At 43.0% G+C, this 19,036-nt stretch overlaps 1 protein-coding gene across 1 annotated transcript; it reads right to left on the reverse strand.

Moving 5' to 3' along the window:
• Positions 1-1,713: 1,713 nt before the first annotated feature.
• Positions 1,714-17,340, reverse strand: LOC144943941 (heterogeneous nuclear ribonucleoprotein L-like). The gene is made up of 14 exons (XM_078871842.1): positions 17,188-17,340; positions 14,961-15,079; positions 14,061-14,301; positions 13,001-13,088; positions 12,790-12,884; positions 12,590-12,662; positions 10,035-10,109; positions 9,820-9,864; positions 9,169-9,464; positions 7,375-7,496; positions 6,663-6,864; positions 4,669-4,726; positions 4,105-4,200; positions 1,714-3,049 (listed from the first exon to the last, which is right to left on the reverse strand). The coding sequence occupies exons 1-14, from the start codon at positions 17,257-17,259 to the stop codon at positions 2,973-2,975; spliced, it is 1,659 nt and encodes a 552-aa protein (XP_078727968.1). The 5' UTR covers positions 17,260-17,340; the 3' UTR covers positions 1,714-2,972.
• Positions 17,341-19,036: the final 1,696 nt, after the last annotated feature.

The raw sequence follows: 19,036 nt of genomic DNA on the forward strand, positions 1-19,036 counted from the left end.
CGCTACTACTGCCTTAATAAGGCGAGGAAAAGGCACGTAGGCGAGACGCGTCGGCACGGATTGTCACATCAAATCCTTTTAGCAGCAACGTAATGTTTTGAGCGGCATTAATCCAGTGACGATAGAGGTGGTGGGGGGGGGGATTAGGGTGCACGCTTGGAAAATAAAATCATATTAACGGCGGCATAAATCCTATTGGAACCTAATAATAAATGGGGGGGGGGGGGGGGTAGTGTGTGTACGTCTTAATGTATTCGGTGCACAAAAATAGGGGTTTTCAGACAGTCCTGTAACACGTGATTTTACATCAAATGTTTTATTTTCCTACGAGGCCCAACTGTCCAAAGAGTGGAGGTAGAAGGCGCGTGAAATCACATTCGTACCCCGAACACTTGAAGAAATCCGTGTTGGGATGTATAGACCAGGAGATTCAACATATCCGAGATACAAAACCAGCAAAACTTTAGCAATTTGCAAAAAAAAACACAAATGACAGCGGTCTTGTCTGTGTCTACCGCAGTAACTAGTCACACCAACCCATCTGGCAACTACCAACGCATTAGCTACATGCTCATTCATTACACTTATGAGTTTAAACAGAAGCATCAGCATTTCCTGCAAAAAATCCACTTGTCTTTAAAAAAAAAGGAAAACGGATCTACTCAGAATGTGGAATTTCCTCTACTCACTCGGGACAGCCAAAGCAGCACTGCCCACATCACTCGAATAAAAACAGGGAGACAACTTTTAACATTTCACAAACTTATTTCGAGGTTTAAAATGCAATTGTTATGTTGTTATACGTGTCCAGGTTACAAGGTGTAAAACGAATCGCCGATGGCCCTCGGTGCTAATCACGTCCGACACAAAATGCGCACACGAGTCACCATCCAGTCTGGGGATTTCGAGGCCCACAATAGACTGGGTGAGGAAACAGATGGCACTCAAGTGCCGTCTTCTACAGCTTAGTGGGATCAAGGCGGCACATTAGCACGATTTAGGTTTTCCTCCTGTGCCCTACATTCAGATCCACGGAAATTATAAACAGTGAAATGCACAAAAACTGACCGAAAAGTAAAACCCCGTTTCCGAATGCCTTCCTCAAAACAAGTGTGGAACAGCACTCACAATTTGCAGCTTTGACAAAGTGGAGGAAATTCAATTTGTATAGCAACTAATCTTACTGTTTACCTGTACACCGCTTTCGGACCTAAAGTTAACGAATCCCCGAAAAATTGTGGACTTTCACATCAGAGACTTGAACTTTCAACATTTTGGTCGCAAGTCAGGAACCGTAACCACATTGATAGGACTCGTAAAAGACCAAAGCAAGCAAATGCCATCACACTGCTGACAATCTTCAGTGCTTGCGTGTTTCTCTTCACGATGGTGGTGTGTTGGTAGAGATATAGCCATGTACATGTTCGTATTGTAAATATTTTAAGGTTGCTTTTCAACGTTGAATCTCTCCAAAGCAAACCACCAACAATGTTGAACCTTTCCAAAGCAAACCGATGGGCCATTGGTCACCAGAGGACTCATGATACCAGTCTTGGTTAATTCTAACACTGCAGGGTCACGTGATTATGCTTGTACGATACGTTTCTCCACCGCTTGCCAAAAGCCATTTAAACGGACAGTAATGCAATTACAGTGAGCTACACGAATCCCAGTGTGGCATTTAGACAAAGAACAGACAGAAAGAACGAGGAAACAGATGCTTTGTAATTTATACATATACTTAAAAAGTATGAAACATGTCAGCATTTGAGTGATCTTTCCATAAACATCAAAAAGTTCATTTAATATAATTTATAGATCGCGATCACTCAACACGCTCGAGAAAGATAACAGGAGGCAGAATGATTTGGATGGTGGTGGTGGGGGGGGCATGCAAGGATCGGGGAATGAGAGCGAGCTATAAAGACATGCTTCAGGATCACGAATAGGAAGGGGCGCGATGGGAATGAGTGGAGGGGGTGAGGGAAGGGAATAGAACTGGTCAGAGGAGAGGTGAGGTCTTAAAAGAGGGGAACAAGAGGCCGAGGGGGGACTTCATTACGTACAAGTTTATTGTAGGAAGGGTGGAAAGATGACCAAAAACATGATTGGATACAAGGAGTAAACTAGTAAAGAGGGATGGGGGGCAAGGAAGATGAGGCAAGATAAGGTGGGGCAAGGCCTTTAAGAGCTCTAAAGGTTGACGGGGGTCAAGTATTTGAGAAAAGTTAATGGGAAACCAGTGCAAAGGCCGAGTGAGAATTATAGGGGGGAGATTGAAAAGAATTCGTGGAGAAGCATTTATTTTTTTATTTGTTGGGAGGGAAGAGAGGGCAGAGGCAGGGAGAGCACCATGAAGAGAATTACAGAATCACAGATGGGTAGAGATCAGAGAATGCATATTAGACCTTCTTTCGCACCGTACGATGCCAACCGTGCTCATCGGAGCCAACCGTACTAATCGAACGAGCCAGGAGAGTTTGGCGGCGTTTACGGACGTCCAATTGGTGAAAGCGGCAGAAGCTAGTAGCGGCGGCGATGTGGGGTGGTAAAAGGCGAGTGAAGAGTAAGAAGGTGACACCACCAAGGAGGAGGCTGTGAGCAGAGGACACAGGAGGGAGATCGAGGGAAGGAGATGGTGGGGACAGATGAGGAGCAGAGACCAGTATTAATGGGGGAATAAGCTGTGCAGTCAAAGGGGAGGTCCTGGTTGTTGATGGATGCAATGATTCGGCATAACGAAACACTAAAAAGGTTAAAGAAATGAAGCTGACAATGTAACTAAAACCTAAGTATGCATTTTATTTGCTTGTCTAGTTCTTCAGCAATCTGACAAACATTACATCAATAAAAAAGTGGGGACAATTGTCTCAATGTCTGCATATCAGCTTAAACACAAAGCACATTTTAAATCACTGTTCAACAGTCACCATAAACAGAAAGCAATGATTAACGGTGGGCTGCGGGCTCCTTTAACGCTCCTTGGCATGGTCAGCGTTGTGCTGCGATGTAGAAAAGCACAGCTTCAGTGTGTACGGGAACTGTCCAGCTGCACCACACACACACACGCACGCAAACAGATACAAGTTAGAGAACCGATGTGGCAATGGGCCACCATATGGCAAGTACGGCACATCCTCGCTTAACGCATGTTCACACGCACACAACGCGTTTTTGCTATGCGGTTCCATCCATTCTGGAATACTTTTTGCTGAACACACAACGTTATAACACGGAACGCGCACCGTTATAACGCTGTTTGTGAGCAGTGGACGACGAACTACTTTCTTGAGCTGCGCGGCCGAACGGTGCAGTGATACGGTACATGGAACGATACGGTACGTGGAACGATAGGGTACGTGGAACGATAGGGTACGCGGAACGATAGGGTACGCGGAACGATAGGGTAACGCCGCTCAGTCATATGTACCCACCATCTTACTGCGTGTGCGCACAACACACATCGGATCTCGGCAATCTTTATCGTTGCGATACTTCTGGGGAAATAGTGCGCTTAATGCGGAACTTTTCAGGGAAGACACTGATCGCGTGAAACGAGGACTCGGGGTTATTCCCCAAATTCCGAGTCCTTGAAACCCACCGTTGGTCATGACGGAGCTCCGCAACAACAAACCTTTCCAAGAAGTCATGACGTGCCACAATCACAATAAAATTTCGATTTAAAGCTTTCGTGACTGCAGGGATTCATCTTCTTGGTTCTTTCGGTGAAGTCACGTAGAAGGGAAAAAATAAAATAATAAAAATAAAACATAATAAAATAATTCTCACGTTTCGGCCACAACGCAAACAGCCGTCCTCAGGTGAAGACCAGGTCTGTCGGACACAGCTGCTTGCGTCGTGAGAATTATTTTATTATGTTTTATTTTTATTATTTTATTATTTCCCTTCTATGTGACTTTACCGAAAGAACCAAGACAATAAAATTGCTAAACATGTCTCAACATGATCGGACATCTCCAGTTGTAATTAAAAACAGGATCTTAATCTGGAGTAATTTTTATTATTTCTTCAACAAGACAGGGTATACGCGGCGTGTTCCATGCGTGACATACACACACGCATGGTGTATCAATCAGGACTTACTGGGGTTCTTCATCTGATAGTGGTTGATGAGAGCCAGGGCCTCCATTGCATCATTCTTATCATCCCACTCAAGCAGGCCAGATGCACTCTTGTCACCTGAAAAAGTTAAGCACTTTGCTGTCACAATGCTTCAAATGTTCACATATTAAAGTTATAGAGTAAGCAACTGCATATGCAACTTTTCCAGTATAGAATTATGTTAGTAACTCTGTAATTGAAAAAAATAGCCAGAGGTAAACAACTTACCCGCAGAGGTTAAAATGACTGTTCCACAGAAATCAAACTTGTAATTAGTTAAAAGTGCTAAGATTCATTGTTGTGGAAAAACGGTCAAAAGTTAAGCATATATCCCATAATAACGGGATGCTGAGAATACTCAAATAACCATAATATCGATATAAACATATTTTTCAGCCAACGCAGAAGTCAGGAACCACTAGTGGATATTCCACGTTTGTATTGCTCCACCGCATGACCAATGTTAAACTCTTACAAAACGGTACTACCATCGTGTTAAAACACACATTTATTAGGTAGGATAAGAACTACTGCATTGTGACTTACTCTTTCCAGCAAACATCTTAAAAGACATGGGCCTCTTCACTTCAAATTCATCACACATCTGTTAAATAAAAACAATAAAGACGTGGTTAAAAGAATCAACTACAACACAACTCCAAGTCTTTTACGACAAACCACAATTCCAATAATCAGATGTTAAGCACTCGTAAAAAAAATATACATCTTCCACGCAACTAAACATATAGCTAAGCATTGGGTGGAGGAGTGGTGATGCGGTGGTTGCCACTTGAGTTTGACTCTCAGCCACCAAAACCATACGACTGGAAGTGTGTGGGAGGCCTTCATCTGCGTTTGATATTTAATACCACAAAATATAACAAAAAATTGGAAATGTAGGCAAAAGCAAGGTTTCATTAAACCAGGAAAAGCCTTAACAACACATCAGGAATGCCCCACTGTAGCTAGACTCGCTTATTTGAAAATATAGATTGGGGGGGAAATACAGCTCGCAACATAATTAAAAAATATTCGTGGGCTACACATTTTAAACATTCCGCAAAATAATGTCTGTCGCTGCAAACATCAAAGCCACGAATAAAGAGGAACATTTGAGCTGGCAAGTGTGTTTCTAATTTTACTTTAGTCACTGCAAGGGGCTCTCCCCCCCTCTTGCTATGGCTGCAGGGTTTTGGTAGTACATGTTGTTTATAACATTGATTGTGAAAATTCCATCACAGTTCCTATGATCACTGTTTCATGGCTTTATTTTGGTGATTTCGAAAAGTGTATTGGTTTAGCCATGTTCGTTTGTTGTAGTACAGTTAGACTGATGACCTTAATCTAAGTTGTCTTGTGGTTGTTGTTGGTTGTTTGACTTGCATCCCACTGGGATTTTTGCACACAGCATTGGTGTACGGTGTTTCTTTCTGCAATATTTTGCTGTCTTTTCTTGGATTTTCTGTTTGCACTCAGTCACATATTCACTTTAAGATTTTTTTTTGTTCATGTTTTTTGTTTGTTGCGGTTGCACCCGATTCAAGAGCCGAATGGCTCACAGGGCTATACCTAATAAATGAACTTGAACTGCACAATATCTACCAACAATTTGGCCCTCGGTAAATAAAAGGTTTCTTCGCGCCCAATAAACCCTCGTTTAAATGAATCCTCTGGCTTGTACAAAGAGAGACTGAAAACTAATTTCTATAAAACTGCTTTTTGTGTTTAGTTTGTTGTCCTTCCAACACACCTCCGATTAGCACGCTTGGCTACGCACGGTGCGAAAGAACTTCAACATAAATTTCGATTTAAAGCTTTCGTGACTGCAGGGATTCATCTCCTTGGTACTTTCGGTAAAGTCACGTAGAAGGGAAATAATAAAATAATAAGACATAATAAAATACAATTTTCACGACGTTTCGGCCACAATGCAAGCAGCCGTCCTCAGGTGAAGAACAGGTCTGTCTTTCATTCAGACGCTGTCTTTCCGACAGACCTGTTCTTCACCTGAGGACGGCTGCTTGCGTTGTGGCCGAAACGTTGTGAGAATTGTATTTTATTATGTTTTATTATTTCCCTTCTATCTCAATTTCGGAGCTTTCATGACTGCAGGAATTATTCTTTGGTTCTTTCGGTAAAGTCACGTATAAAGATAAAATAATAAATTAAATAATAGCATACTACGACGTTTCGATTGCAACACAAGCAATCATCATCAGGTATAAAAGAAATAGCAACAAAAATCTAACCAGAAAACTATAGACAGACATACAAGCAGACAGACATCACAAAGACACACAGAGAGAGAGAGAACACGTATCAGCACAAAGAGAGAGGTCGTTTCTGTGACGAGGCCTTAAATATAGAGAGGGGGCGGAGAGAGGGAGGGGGCAGAGATCTTTATACGTGACTTTACCGAAAGAACCAAAGAATATTTCCCTTCTACGTGACTTTACCGAAAGAACCAACCTAGAAGAACTTCACCATACACATGTATACATTGAGAGGCCAGACCACGCAGCAGGAGACCCACAACACACCTCGTTGAACCGCTCCTCGCTGACATCGGGCGCGGCGTTGAAGAAGTGAAGGATGTTGGACGGCAGCTGGATGCGGTTCTTGGCCGCCTTCTCGGGGTTGCTGAAGCGATTGTTGCGTGACGCCGTGTAGTCCTTGAAGCTGCACGTGCCGTCACACAGGTCGTACGACTGGCTGGGCATGATGGCCTGCTGCTTGGACACGCTGCCGGAAGCACCCAAACACAAAACACGCGGATGTTGGAAGAGCAAACCGTGTAAAGATCTGCAGAACGCCAACGAGGTAAGTGAATCCCCATGAGTGCGGTCCCCAGTCCCACAACGCTCCTCCAGGTGGTCCCGTGGGGCTCTGATGCAAATGCAGGTTTATCCGGAAACAATTACGTTCATGCTTTGTTTCAGACGTTAATATTTTACCTATATTTAATGAAAAATTTTTGTTAGGCGAACCACCCTGATTAAACTATCCTAACCCTCGGATATAAATGACCCCCACCTAATAAAACCTTTATTATAGCTGTTTCAATAATATTAATAATTTTGCATTACAAGAATTTATGTATGTTGAACTTCTTTCGTACCATACGTTGCCGACCTTTGCTCATAGGAGGTGCGGAGGACAAGAGAATGCATGTTCACCGAATGTGGGGGCACTGAATGGTCCGCAGAATTGTCCGCATCAGCCGAGTGGTCGGCAAAACACTGGCACACTTACCAAAGGTTTATCTTCTTCTGGAAGATGGAGGCCTGGTTAAGGTGGTGAATGGCTCTGTCCACAGCAAATGGGTCACTCATCTCCACCATCACCGCGCCAGGCTTGCTCTTCATGAACTTAATCTGAGCACGCGTGCATGGCACCACAAGACAAGAGTCAATTAGCTCGAAAAACACCAGCGCACATGGAAACCTAGCACGATTGATGGTAATTAAAATCACACGAACACAGGTCAAAACATCCTTGGAACACGAGACAAAAATTTGTAATTGTTCATCTACAAATGAAAAAGTTAAACATAACATGAATGTCTTCTTGGTTCTTTCGGTAAAGTCACGTAAAAGGGAAGTAATAAAATAATAAATAATAAACCATAATAATATAATATATAACATGAATGATAATAGGTTTTTCCTTTTTTTTCTGGCAACAAAACAGCTGTGTTAAGATGTTAAAACACCAAACTGAAACCTTTTACAAGGAATCATGTCAGCATTTACCACAACACTTGTGGTCAGAATGCAAAATAAAAACACTGTAGACCAATCCGTTTCAAGGACAATGCATATATTATCAAAGTATGCTTTTGGTTTGCATTCTGACCACAAGTGTTGTGGTTAATGCAGACATGATTCCTTGTAAAAGGTTTCAGTTTGGTGTTTTAACATCTTAACACAGCTGTTTCGTTGCCATAAAAAAGTGGAAAAACCTATTACCAAATTTTGGTACTGGCAAAGGAGGTCCCATTATAACATGAATTATGAATGTAATAATATTCCATTTACTATTATTACGAACTGGGAAATTACCACGTGTTAAGAACGCTATGCAATGGCCAGAAAAGGGACGACTTCGCAAGCAAGCAAGCAATGCAACAACAACCAGGCATAACCGAGAAAAGGTGAAATTGCCATGTCGGTTAGAGAAAGGTCATGCAAAACAAGTTCTACTCGGTGACCTCAAGGATTTTCACTTGCACCGTCAATACCCTCTTGGGCTAATTCTCAGCGCAAAAGACATAATATAATGCAAAAGATACAGCGAGTGACAAATTGGTGCAATGATGCAACCGGTTGACATTTTACTTCTTAAAAGGAAATGCCAATGTTTTTACAGCACCCAACCAGCTGCAAAATTACTTGTTGAATGCCAATGCAAACAATCGAATGATTGTAGTGCACTTGTCAACATCAGAACCAAATTGGTCCGATCATTGCCAAATATAGCTTTGATTCTTGTATTCCACACTAGAACAATTTAGCAAAGGTCATAAGAGGTTTGAGCAGCTATTAGACTGGAACATAAAAAAAGTTTAAATGCTTTGCTAGGTGAACATTGTACCCAACGCATACCCCAACCACATTCATCATGAACACCACCACAGTAAAAGGCAGCTTTAATTACAAACTTGGGTGTTTATATATATATGCTTATGCATCAAGCCAAAGTATTAACTTGTTTTTTTACACTAACCAGATTTTTTTACCACCATGTAATAAAGTGGATTATCTTGAAGCACCCATCCATCTACAAAACAAGGTGTTTGCACGGATTGTAAAACGCAAGGCTTCACACCACTTTGTCCAATACGAAACTTGACGCAAACATTTAAAAGGATCTCAATCAAAAACTACAAATCTTATATAAAAGCTAATTTGACAAACCTAAAAAAAGGTAACAGATATCATCCGTTACAAGCACACACAACCCTCGAATTAACACGCAAATATTTCCAAATCACCCAAGTTTGCCGAACGGAGAGAGACGCAATTTAAAAGACGGCCGCCCATTCACCTTCTCCACGTTGCCGTAGAGGCAGAGGATGTTGAAGACTTTGTCGCAGTTGATGCGTTCCGGGTCAAACCCGTACACCATGAGCACCTTGCTGGTGGCCTGAGCCGACTGCTGGTGGTGCATGGGGGGAGGGCCGACACGACCCATGCGGTTGGCGCCCATCCGTGCCGGTGCCCCCATTTCCTCCTGGCCGTAGCCCTGGTAGCCCTGGTAGGCACCACCGCCGCCACCGCCGCCGCCGCCGCCGCCACCACCACCACCAACACCACCACCACCCTGATGCTGCCCTGAGTAGTCTGCAATGGACATGAACACAGGCCATATTAATTAGAGATCTCAACCCCCCAGACACCCGCCTTAGCCTTATTGACCCTTCGGTGGTCAGTTATCAGAGCAAGGTGTCCATTCTCAATCGGACATGACACAGAAAGGGTGCAATCAGTTCTATGCCCAGCTATAATTTTAACCCCAGTGCGAATTTACATTAGTTGACTTCGCATACAACACTGTGCATGTACTACACTTGTCATTCACCCTCATATGATCCAAGTACATGGGAGAAGGCCTAACAATCTGCAAAACAACAATTTGTGCCAAACGACTTCAAGTAGGAGATACATCAATAGCAGGAAAAGATTAAAACAAACTCACCATATCCAGTCCCAGGAGGGTATTCCTCCGTTTGGTACCCTTGATCTGAAAAAAGAAATGCAGTCATTAAAAAAACAACGCTTGGTTTAATTTGTAAAGGTGGAGCCTAAGAGCTCTAATAAAGAGTCTATAAACGGCAAAGCAACAAAAACATGTATGGTAGAGTAGGGCGAGATGTCAAGAGATATCAAACGTGCAACAAAATGTCTCCGTACTGTATTCTGCGTAATCTCCATAAGCGTTGTTGGGATGGTCTCCAAGGAGCGCTGGCGTTCTCTGCCGTTTGTCATCTACGTCGAGAAACACACGTGGCGTTACACAAGGCCACTGGGTCAAACTATACTAGTTCAGATGATTTAACTTGCAAACGAAACCCATATAATGTTCGTGCACAGGAGATGTTCTTTTGCTCAACAAAAATGAAATTCACTTTTTTTTTTAGAAATACCGATTAGAAAAAACAAAGTGCAAACAGAGTGGGGGTGCATCTGGCGCAAAGGTCAGAAATACGACGGTTTACACTGCGCACATAACGGGTGGCAGTGTGCGGTTTAAAAGAGACGCGACAAAGTTGGTCATCTTTTATTGGTATATACATGATATATGAAGGTGTACAGTGGCGATTGCATACAGGTCCGCTTTTAAGTAGCGCTCTATGGACAAAGGGGGTTTTCCCATATCTGGTGGTGGAATGCGTATGCACTACTTACGCAGGGATTGTGCATGACCATCCACAAATGGTATATCTGCGACAGTGCCTTACCCAGCTAGGCCTCAACAGCAAGATAATGTGGCTGAAAGGGCGGTCCCCCAGCACAAACAGATTGGCGGTAGCCCATTCTCTCCTGCGTCACACCAGCAACACTTATTATACAGACCCTGCTCGGCAACCACCCGGAAAAAAACTAGCTATCAAAATACTATTTTCAGAAATAAGACACTGCACAACAACAAAGGATCTGCAGAATGGCTGCCTTGGCAGTAAAAGATGAACAACTGGATGCACTAGTACCAAATCATGTTGGTAAACAATACCCAATGCAATTCTACAGTTAGGTATCAAGCTACATTTTAACTGTACATGTAAAAAATACATTAAATTTAAGGGAAATCAAGGTAGGTTCAAAGTCAGCAAAACTGCACATCCTTTAAGACTAAGACTCAAATATTCAACGTAATTTCTACTCAAATTTAAACAAGTTGTTTTAATTATTATTCTAACAGACTTTGTAATTTTAAAGCATTTCTACACAAGATTAAGGTCTGAATATTAAGCAAACAATGCAAATATATTAATCTAAACAAAAATAATTTGCTTCAGACTGCTTACAGATTATAAAAGTCGGACATATTGTAAGATTTACAATTTAACTCATTAAACTCTTACGTAACCTAAAAACACAAGAACAACGAAATAATAATAATAAAATGTTCCATGCGTCATCAGTACTTGATGTTCTGCAGTCAGTTTCTGCTTGGCAGTCAGTCCCACTCTGGGATGTGATGTCCCCTCTCTCTCTGCGTGAGTGTGGCTCTCCCGCTTGTGGTGACGTGGCCCGGAAGGGGTGACTGAGGCTTGAGCGAGCTCTTTAAGCGGTGTTTCGGGTGCGCTGCCGTCATGTCACATGCCTTCTCCACGAGGAAAAATAACAAACGGACAGTCCTGCGCGTGGACCACGCAGGAAGCTGTGCACTTTGTAGTGGATGTTGAGCCTGAGAAAGGATTTCTCTAGCTTCACGCGATAGCGCTCCTCTCGTATGTGCCATGTGCAGCCTAGTGGTGGTCTTCGGTGTACGCAGATGCCAAGAAGCATTAGGAGGAAGAATGCCATCAGTGAGGTTTTTATTTTAAAAACCTGAAAGCTTCATGGAAGACAAGATGTGATGAAATACTGTGCAGCACCAGTGCACATTGTGCCAGCTTAGTATGCAAGTAGTGCACGTATGCAGGCGGATCTTAGTCTCTTGGAGTCTCAGTGCGGGCTGTGAAGAATGTATCCTGTTGAAGTGCAGATGTTCTCGTGGTTCCTCCACAGCCCGGGCGTGGTTGTTTAAAACGTGAACGTTACGACAGCGATAGCGCGTCTCCTCCATCTTCTGTGGTGCTGTGTTTCAGGGCGCCTTACACCCACCCGTGCAGCCGTGCGCCCCCATGTTTTTTTCTGCCAGTGTTTACGGCACGCGGGGTGGTGTTGCCGCCCCCATTCAAGAGCATGAGAGACTGTGCGTCTGCCCTTCTCGCTATCTTCAGGTAAGTGCAGGTGTAGGCTGTGAGGGGGGGGCAGAGAGGTGTAGGGCCGGGCTCCAGGTGCAGATCTGTAACCCCCTTCCCCTCCTGCTTGAAGGTGCGAACCTGTGACTCAGGAAGTGCCAGCTATTGAAGTGAGGACTAAAGATTAAAAGGTGGCAGCAATGCATCCCACTCAAGTGGTTCCTCCATGTACATCTGGTGTGAAAACCTCAGTGGATCTGTGATTTGGAAACAACTTAAAAGGCAAGCCATAAAAGCAGCAGTTAGATGTAAATGTTTTTTTTAACTCCCAGCAGATCACCCCACATAGTATACCTCTAATTAGCAACTGAGGTTTATTGTGCTACTGCTGGACTAAATAACATTTACCAAAACATTAAAAACTTTGTGTTGAACCATTTAAAAATGTTATACATATAAATTTTGGTATGCAGAGTGATTGCTGGGAGCCCAAGTCATGATGAATAGCATTTTAATGAAAATGTGTTTCATTGTAGTTATGACATTGCTAAGTCTCACCTTGCCTTCCCAGGTTTGCATTGGTGTAGTCCCAGGTCTCGCTGTCATTCTTGAACACATTAAGGCGTGTCGGCTGTTGCAAAAGACATTAAAATGACATTCAAATACCGGGTACAGAATGCCACTGCTCCATGCAATGTAGTGTCAAGTTACAAAAATATTCAACAAAAACAAAACACGTGGTCATGTGAATTCCAAACCTTTGCATATTCGATCTTCAAAGTACAGCAGCCTGAGTAGATGTCAGCACCATTAAGAGAGGCCTTTGCCCTCTGTGCACTCTGCACCGAGTCAAATGTGGGATATGTTAAGGAAAACTTTTCACACACGCACTGGACATTTCACTCCCACATTCATTGACAAAGGTACAAAACCACACAGCCAAGCACTCGTGAGAGCGCAAAAAAGGATATTCAACCATGGCCTGCAGCCCATTCTTGCGGAAGATGACTATACGTTGCACAGGGCCACACGGGTTGCAAATGGTGTACAGCACATCCTGGAACAAAAATAACAAGCGGTTATTGTGCGAGTGTGTGCAAGAATCACATTCAAGTTTGCCATCACAAAAGTGTGAACCAGTCATCTTTGATATGGAACGAGAGGCAACTTGGAGATTTAAGAAACGAGATAAAAATGTCTTCCATAGAAACTTTGTGAAAATAAATATTGCAAAAATGGTGTTTAAATGGATAACGAAAAATAAAATATCTCCTTTAAAACTCAATTTCTGAGTTGGGTTTATCATTACTCAACACCCATAACTATATAAAGCCCAATAATCCAACCAGGAATTTAAACATTATGTATGTTAAACCCTCAAATTTTTGTATGCATCGACCTAAGATAACAAAATACAGCAATACAAGAAATGTGCCAACTTTGTCAGTTGTTCTATAGATGGGTAAAAATTAACAGTACAATGTCAACATACATTTTTCATTTTTACAATGATTAAATATATGTTGCTACCGGCTGTTCACACAAACCCCCAGAAAACATACCAACCTATCAAAACAGGAGTATAAAAGCATAATAAAAATTTTGAAGTTTAGTTAACTGCACCACAACTTGTTGCATTTACATCACTGGCATGCATTTTGAAACACCATTAGTGAGGAAACTAAGACGACCAGCCTAAAAATAACTTTCCATGTTTTCTTCTGTGCAACAAAGCTTCAAGCCAATTTTAAAATAACCCAAAATGTTTAATAGTTTGAAAAAAAAATTCACGTCTTGACTTAAATCTTTCGCGACTGCAGTAACTCATTCTTTCTGTCTTTCGGTAAAGTATTTTTTTCTTTTTTCAGCCTGATCTATGTGACTTTACCGAAAGACCCAATGAATATTTTTTTTACGGTTGCACCTTCCCTTAATGAGCAGCTTTAGTCACCATGGACACCTAAAAATCACTCGCACAAGACATCACATGTTCGTGAGGAATGTGTTGCAACCTGCCCAGCAAACTTACAGTAGTGATGGGATAAGCCGGGTTAATGATGGTGAATAGCAAGATGTGGTTGGCAGAGGATGCTCTATCTTCGCCACCGCCTGGGCGAGAGATCTTCTGGCTCGTGGAGTAGTTGAAGTAGGCCGGCTGGCCGCTCACATAGATGGGGTTGCCCACGGTGAACGTGACGCAGCTGCGAGCACTCTCCAGGTCCTCAAACTCTACCAGGGCCTGCCTCTTCTTGGGCATGATCACCACGTACCTGTGACCACAGAGGAAGTGACACCAGAGTTGTATAATAAGAAACACGTCACTCTAAATTACATAGTGCACTGAATGGGCCCCCCGTCGTATAAATGGAGTATTTTTAGTCTTTGACATAAAAAACCCAGCAATGCTTGTAGAATGGGCCACACCCTGTGAATGTGACCCAAAGTAGTCAAACCAGTAAAACTTTTACCTGCAACAACAAAAGCTGCTGTAAAAAACAGTGTTCAAATAGGCCCTTGGTTGATATAGTTGAATTATATTTTTTTGGCACAGAAAGAGGGCCTTTCCTGTTAAGTGTATTTAGAAAGTCATGCCCACCTGCTCAAATAAGCGATGGGAGTGGTTGGTGCTCGTACTTGATTGAGCCAGTGGTGGAAATTCCATATTTACATGTAGGAAGCCAGTGTCCAAAGAACACCCACGACAAACCCCAGAGGATCAACACCAAGTGATGCCCCTGCCAGGGATTTAAACTTTCAATCTTCCAATTGTGCGTCAGACTCTTGCCACAATGTCACCCAGTTTAAAACACACACACACCCACATTCTTTAAGAAGAAACAAAACCCACAAGTTAACACTGGGCCTAGTGTGCAACACTACAAAGTTCAAGAACAACGAGAAAATGGAAAGTGTGATGTCACGGACGTACCCGATGGGCCCAAAGTGCTGAAGAGCCTCGACAAGGTCGGTCTCTACAGCATGCTCCGCCAGGCCACGAACGTGCACCACGGGGGAGGGGGATGGCTTTAACGGGTCTTCATAGCTCTCCTGCACGCGCAAACACGAGCACCAAGAGTTAAACCTCACACGGAACAGCAGCTGCTCTAATACACACACACATAGCTTTCGTGCATGTGGACACGGGCATGGTGGAGAAACTTAGTCGCTCGTTAAATAGCCACAGGCCGCAAAAACATGCCGGAATGTTTTCGCTTTGTTTGTTACATATGACTTGCGTATTTATATTAACAAAATGATGTACCTCGATACTATTAATGTCTTCAGGTTAAATATATAATGCACAGTAGAGCAATGTACAAGCCATTAAATAAATGTTTACTATCCTGGCCAAGATTAGAGGTTTTGCAATTTTCCACTTTAAACAATACTCACTCTTGCTTTTTTATTTGTAGGGGCACTTTGGACCTGTAGTGTTAACACATTTTCCAAATGCACGGCACTTGCCATATGTAAATATTGGGTGCACGTTTTTCGTGTTATTCCTTATCGATACACGTGTTATCTTAACCGCGTCTTGCACGTTCAAACAGTTTTACCAATGCGAACTAATCTTAACCAGCCTTGCATAAACGCAAATTGTTTACACAGTACGGTATATACGCGTTTGTCCCCAAACAGGAACAAAAAAAACCTATTCGGCACCAGATTCCAAGTACCGATTATATTCAAAAATAACTCTTTGCATCGTTTTTACACTCACGTGAACTCTTAATTTTTCCAACCTGTTGCGTTCGATATTATAATCACGTGCATGTGAACTACATATATCCTTACAAAGCATCACTAGGTACACACACAACCGGCAATTCTGTTACAAGTGTGCGACCTACGCCGAACTTAATACGGTTTTTTTTTATTATTATAGGAATCCTCAAAGACTAGCGGCCAAAGATATCTCTAATCCTCGCCGAGCCGCACCCCAGCAACGACCGGGCCCCGTGATCAGAAAGAGCAACTTTTTGGTTACGCTCAGAGTAACTAAAAGTCTTACAATTGTGGGGAAACTTTGCCAGCGACGGACATTCATAGTGGAACTGAAGATTCGTTAACTTTTGTTCACATTAAAAGTACTTCATCACATTCAGCCATTCAACGCATATCGTCAAATCTACCCAAATGTGTGCTTTACGGAATTACTTAATTACTACTCTTTGGTTCGTTTGGTAAAGTCACGTAGGTAGAAAAATAAAATATACTCAATTACTGCCTTTCCACAAAGGATACACTCGATCGGAATTGCCATATTTAATTCACACGAGTCTAGTGATATCTGAAGGATTTCTCTCATAGCCCATGTAGATGGAGTGATTTTATATATGTTCACAGTATGCTCCCCATTAGCTGTGCAGTTTATGCCTTTTCACTCATTCAGTGCGTCTTAAAACAGATTTGTAAATATACAGAGCATGTTTCACCATTAGTATGAAGGTTGCTTTCGACATATGTTGAGCCCTGACCTATTTTCCAATTAAAATTACATAATTTAAAGTTCCGAGACTGATCGCGGCGAACAGGCGCTAGAATCGATGATTGCTGAAAAACACATTATATTAGAGCTAATATCTTATATTAGAGCAAAGTTAGGGCGATCTGCGATTCCTTACGATCTCTGCAGTCCTACCACAATTATATGACCCGAACAAACGTAAGATTCCGCTGTCTGCCATCGCATGAGTATTAATAACCACGGTCCACGGCGCGATACGCTACATGGCCCGTCACTGCAGTCAAATAATAGTGTTTGTACGATGCGATGCCAAATGTACGATTAAAAAAAGGTTAAGTTGTTTAACAATCGTATATTCTCCGCTGCTGCATCAACACGTGTTACGGAGCGCGGCCTGGTCCGATTCAAGTCCTTCACCACACCCGAGGCTTGCCCACACACAAAAAAACCTCACTCATTTACCGTCCCACGTACACAAGGATAATAAAAAATGCAATTACACGTAGATATATCAACATTTACACGATGGCAAAGGCAAGCGCGTATAATCTTTCTCTCGTATCCGTCCCGCCAAACAATGCAGGCCTGACCCTAAGAGAAGCCTGAGGTAGGCCGCGGCGTGACGGACCGCGGAAAATGAAACACAATTAAAACATTTTTTTCATATATATGAAATAAAAATAGGCACCCGTCCGTTGTGGCCGTCGTCGGTGCGTTGGCGCTTGGCCTGGTGGCCCTCGTAGTAGCGCGAAGAAGACATTTGTCCTGGAAATCGACACTTAGGCGATCGCAACACTACCCCGGGTGGTGAAGACGGAGAAATGGCGGACACACCACGTGACCCTGCGAGATCTCTTCGAATCTAATTTGCATACGGGTCCCCGCACGTCTCAAATGGGCGACTGCGATTGGCCAATCCAACTTCTAATTAGCATAACTTTACATAAGACGCGGGAAATTCGAAAACGGCCATTGCGAAAAGCAGCATTGGTGGCGATTACTGCCGATTAGTCTTCATAAGGACGCTTACTCATCAATCATTATGAGTCGCCTACTTTATTACAGAGCAATTCAGACCTTATTGGTCACCCCGTGCAAATATCAAATTTCATGTTCCAATGGTGTAAATGCTTACCCCGAGCTCTCATAATCTGATGGTGGATTGTCCTTGAGTTGTGCGAAATCCAAAAGACAAGATCTTGAATCTGACTGCCAGAGGTGTGGACTCGAGTCATGTGACTTGGACTCGAGTCAGACTCGAGTCATGAATTTGATGACTTGCGACTCGACTTGGACTTGCATAACAATGACTTTGTCCCACCTATGAGATGTGGACTCGAGTCATGTGACTTGGACTCGAGTCAGACTCGAGTCATGAATTTGATGACTTGCGACTCGACTTGGACTTGCATAACAATGACTTTGTCCCACCTCTGAGGTGTGGACTCGAGTCATGTGACTTGGACTCGAGTCAGACTCGAGTCATGAATTTGATGACTTGCGACTCGACTTGGACTTGCATAACAATGACTTTGTCCCACCTATGAGATGTGGACTCGAGTCATGTGACTTGGACTCGAGTCAGACTCGAGTCATGAATTTGATGACTTGCGACTCGACTTGGACTTGCATAACAATGACTTTGTCCCACCTCTGAGGTGTGGACTCGAGTCATGTGACTTGGACTCGAGTCAGACTCGAGTCATGAATTTGATGACTTGCGACTCGACTTGGACTTGCATAACAATGACTTTGTCCCACCTCTGAGGTGTGGACTCAAGTCATGTGACTTGGACTCGAGTCAGACTCGAGTCATGAATTTGATGACTTGCGACTCGACTTGGACTTGCATAACAATGACTTTGTCCCACCTCTGCTGACTGCCACATTTAGATAAGCCCCTCCTCCCTCCCCTTAACCAGTATTTAAGAGCTTGTCTTGGATTTCTCTTCACTTGATACAGTAAATTTAGCTGTGACGGTCCCACCTGAAGACGGAGACTTGTGTTGCCTCCGAAACATCGTGATTTAATTGATTTATTTTCATTTATTATCTTTTTTACCGACATGACTTTACCGAAAAAATCCTAAGGGTATGAATGAGGACAACCGGCGTATACTGCCTTTGTTTCTGCGGTTCCGACCACATGCCAACATTTGCCCAAGGTTGCATGATTTTACTGGGTGGCACGCCCAGGTTGTCGATGCCTGGCTATTTATTTTAATTTTTTACCTACGCGACTTTACCGAAAACAAAAAAGTATGAATCCTTGCAGTCACGAAAACTTCAAATCTAGAATTGATGCCTGGCTAGCCACGAAGAGAGGAGGGCTCGTGTCGTTTTGCTATTCCTCCTCCGTTGAAGGAACGCAGACCCCAGTGGTTCACCGCATGGTCCATATAGTGTGGGTATAGCGTGGCCACAATTGCTCGTCTTTAATTATCCATTCGTGATGGAGATGTGGCCATCTGCATGTCGAGGTGTGTAACGTTTTGACCACGTGCCACCCTGCTGGACATCTGTGAAATAGAGCGTTG

Source organism: Lampetra fluviatilis, chromosome 33, assembly GCF_964198595.1.
Source record: "Lampetra fluviatilis chromosome 33, kcLamFluv1.1, whole genome shotgun sequence".
In the NCBI taxonomy this organism is placed as follows: domain Eukaryota; kingdom Metazoa; phylum Chordata; class Hyperoartia; order Petromyzontiformes; family Petromyzontidae; genus Lampetra; species Lampetra fluviatilis.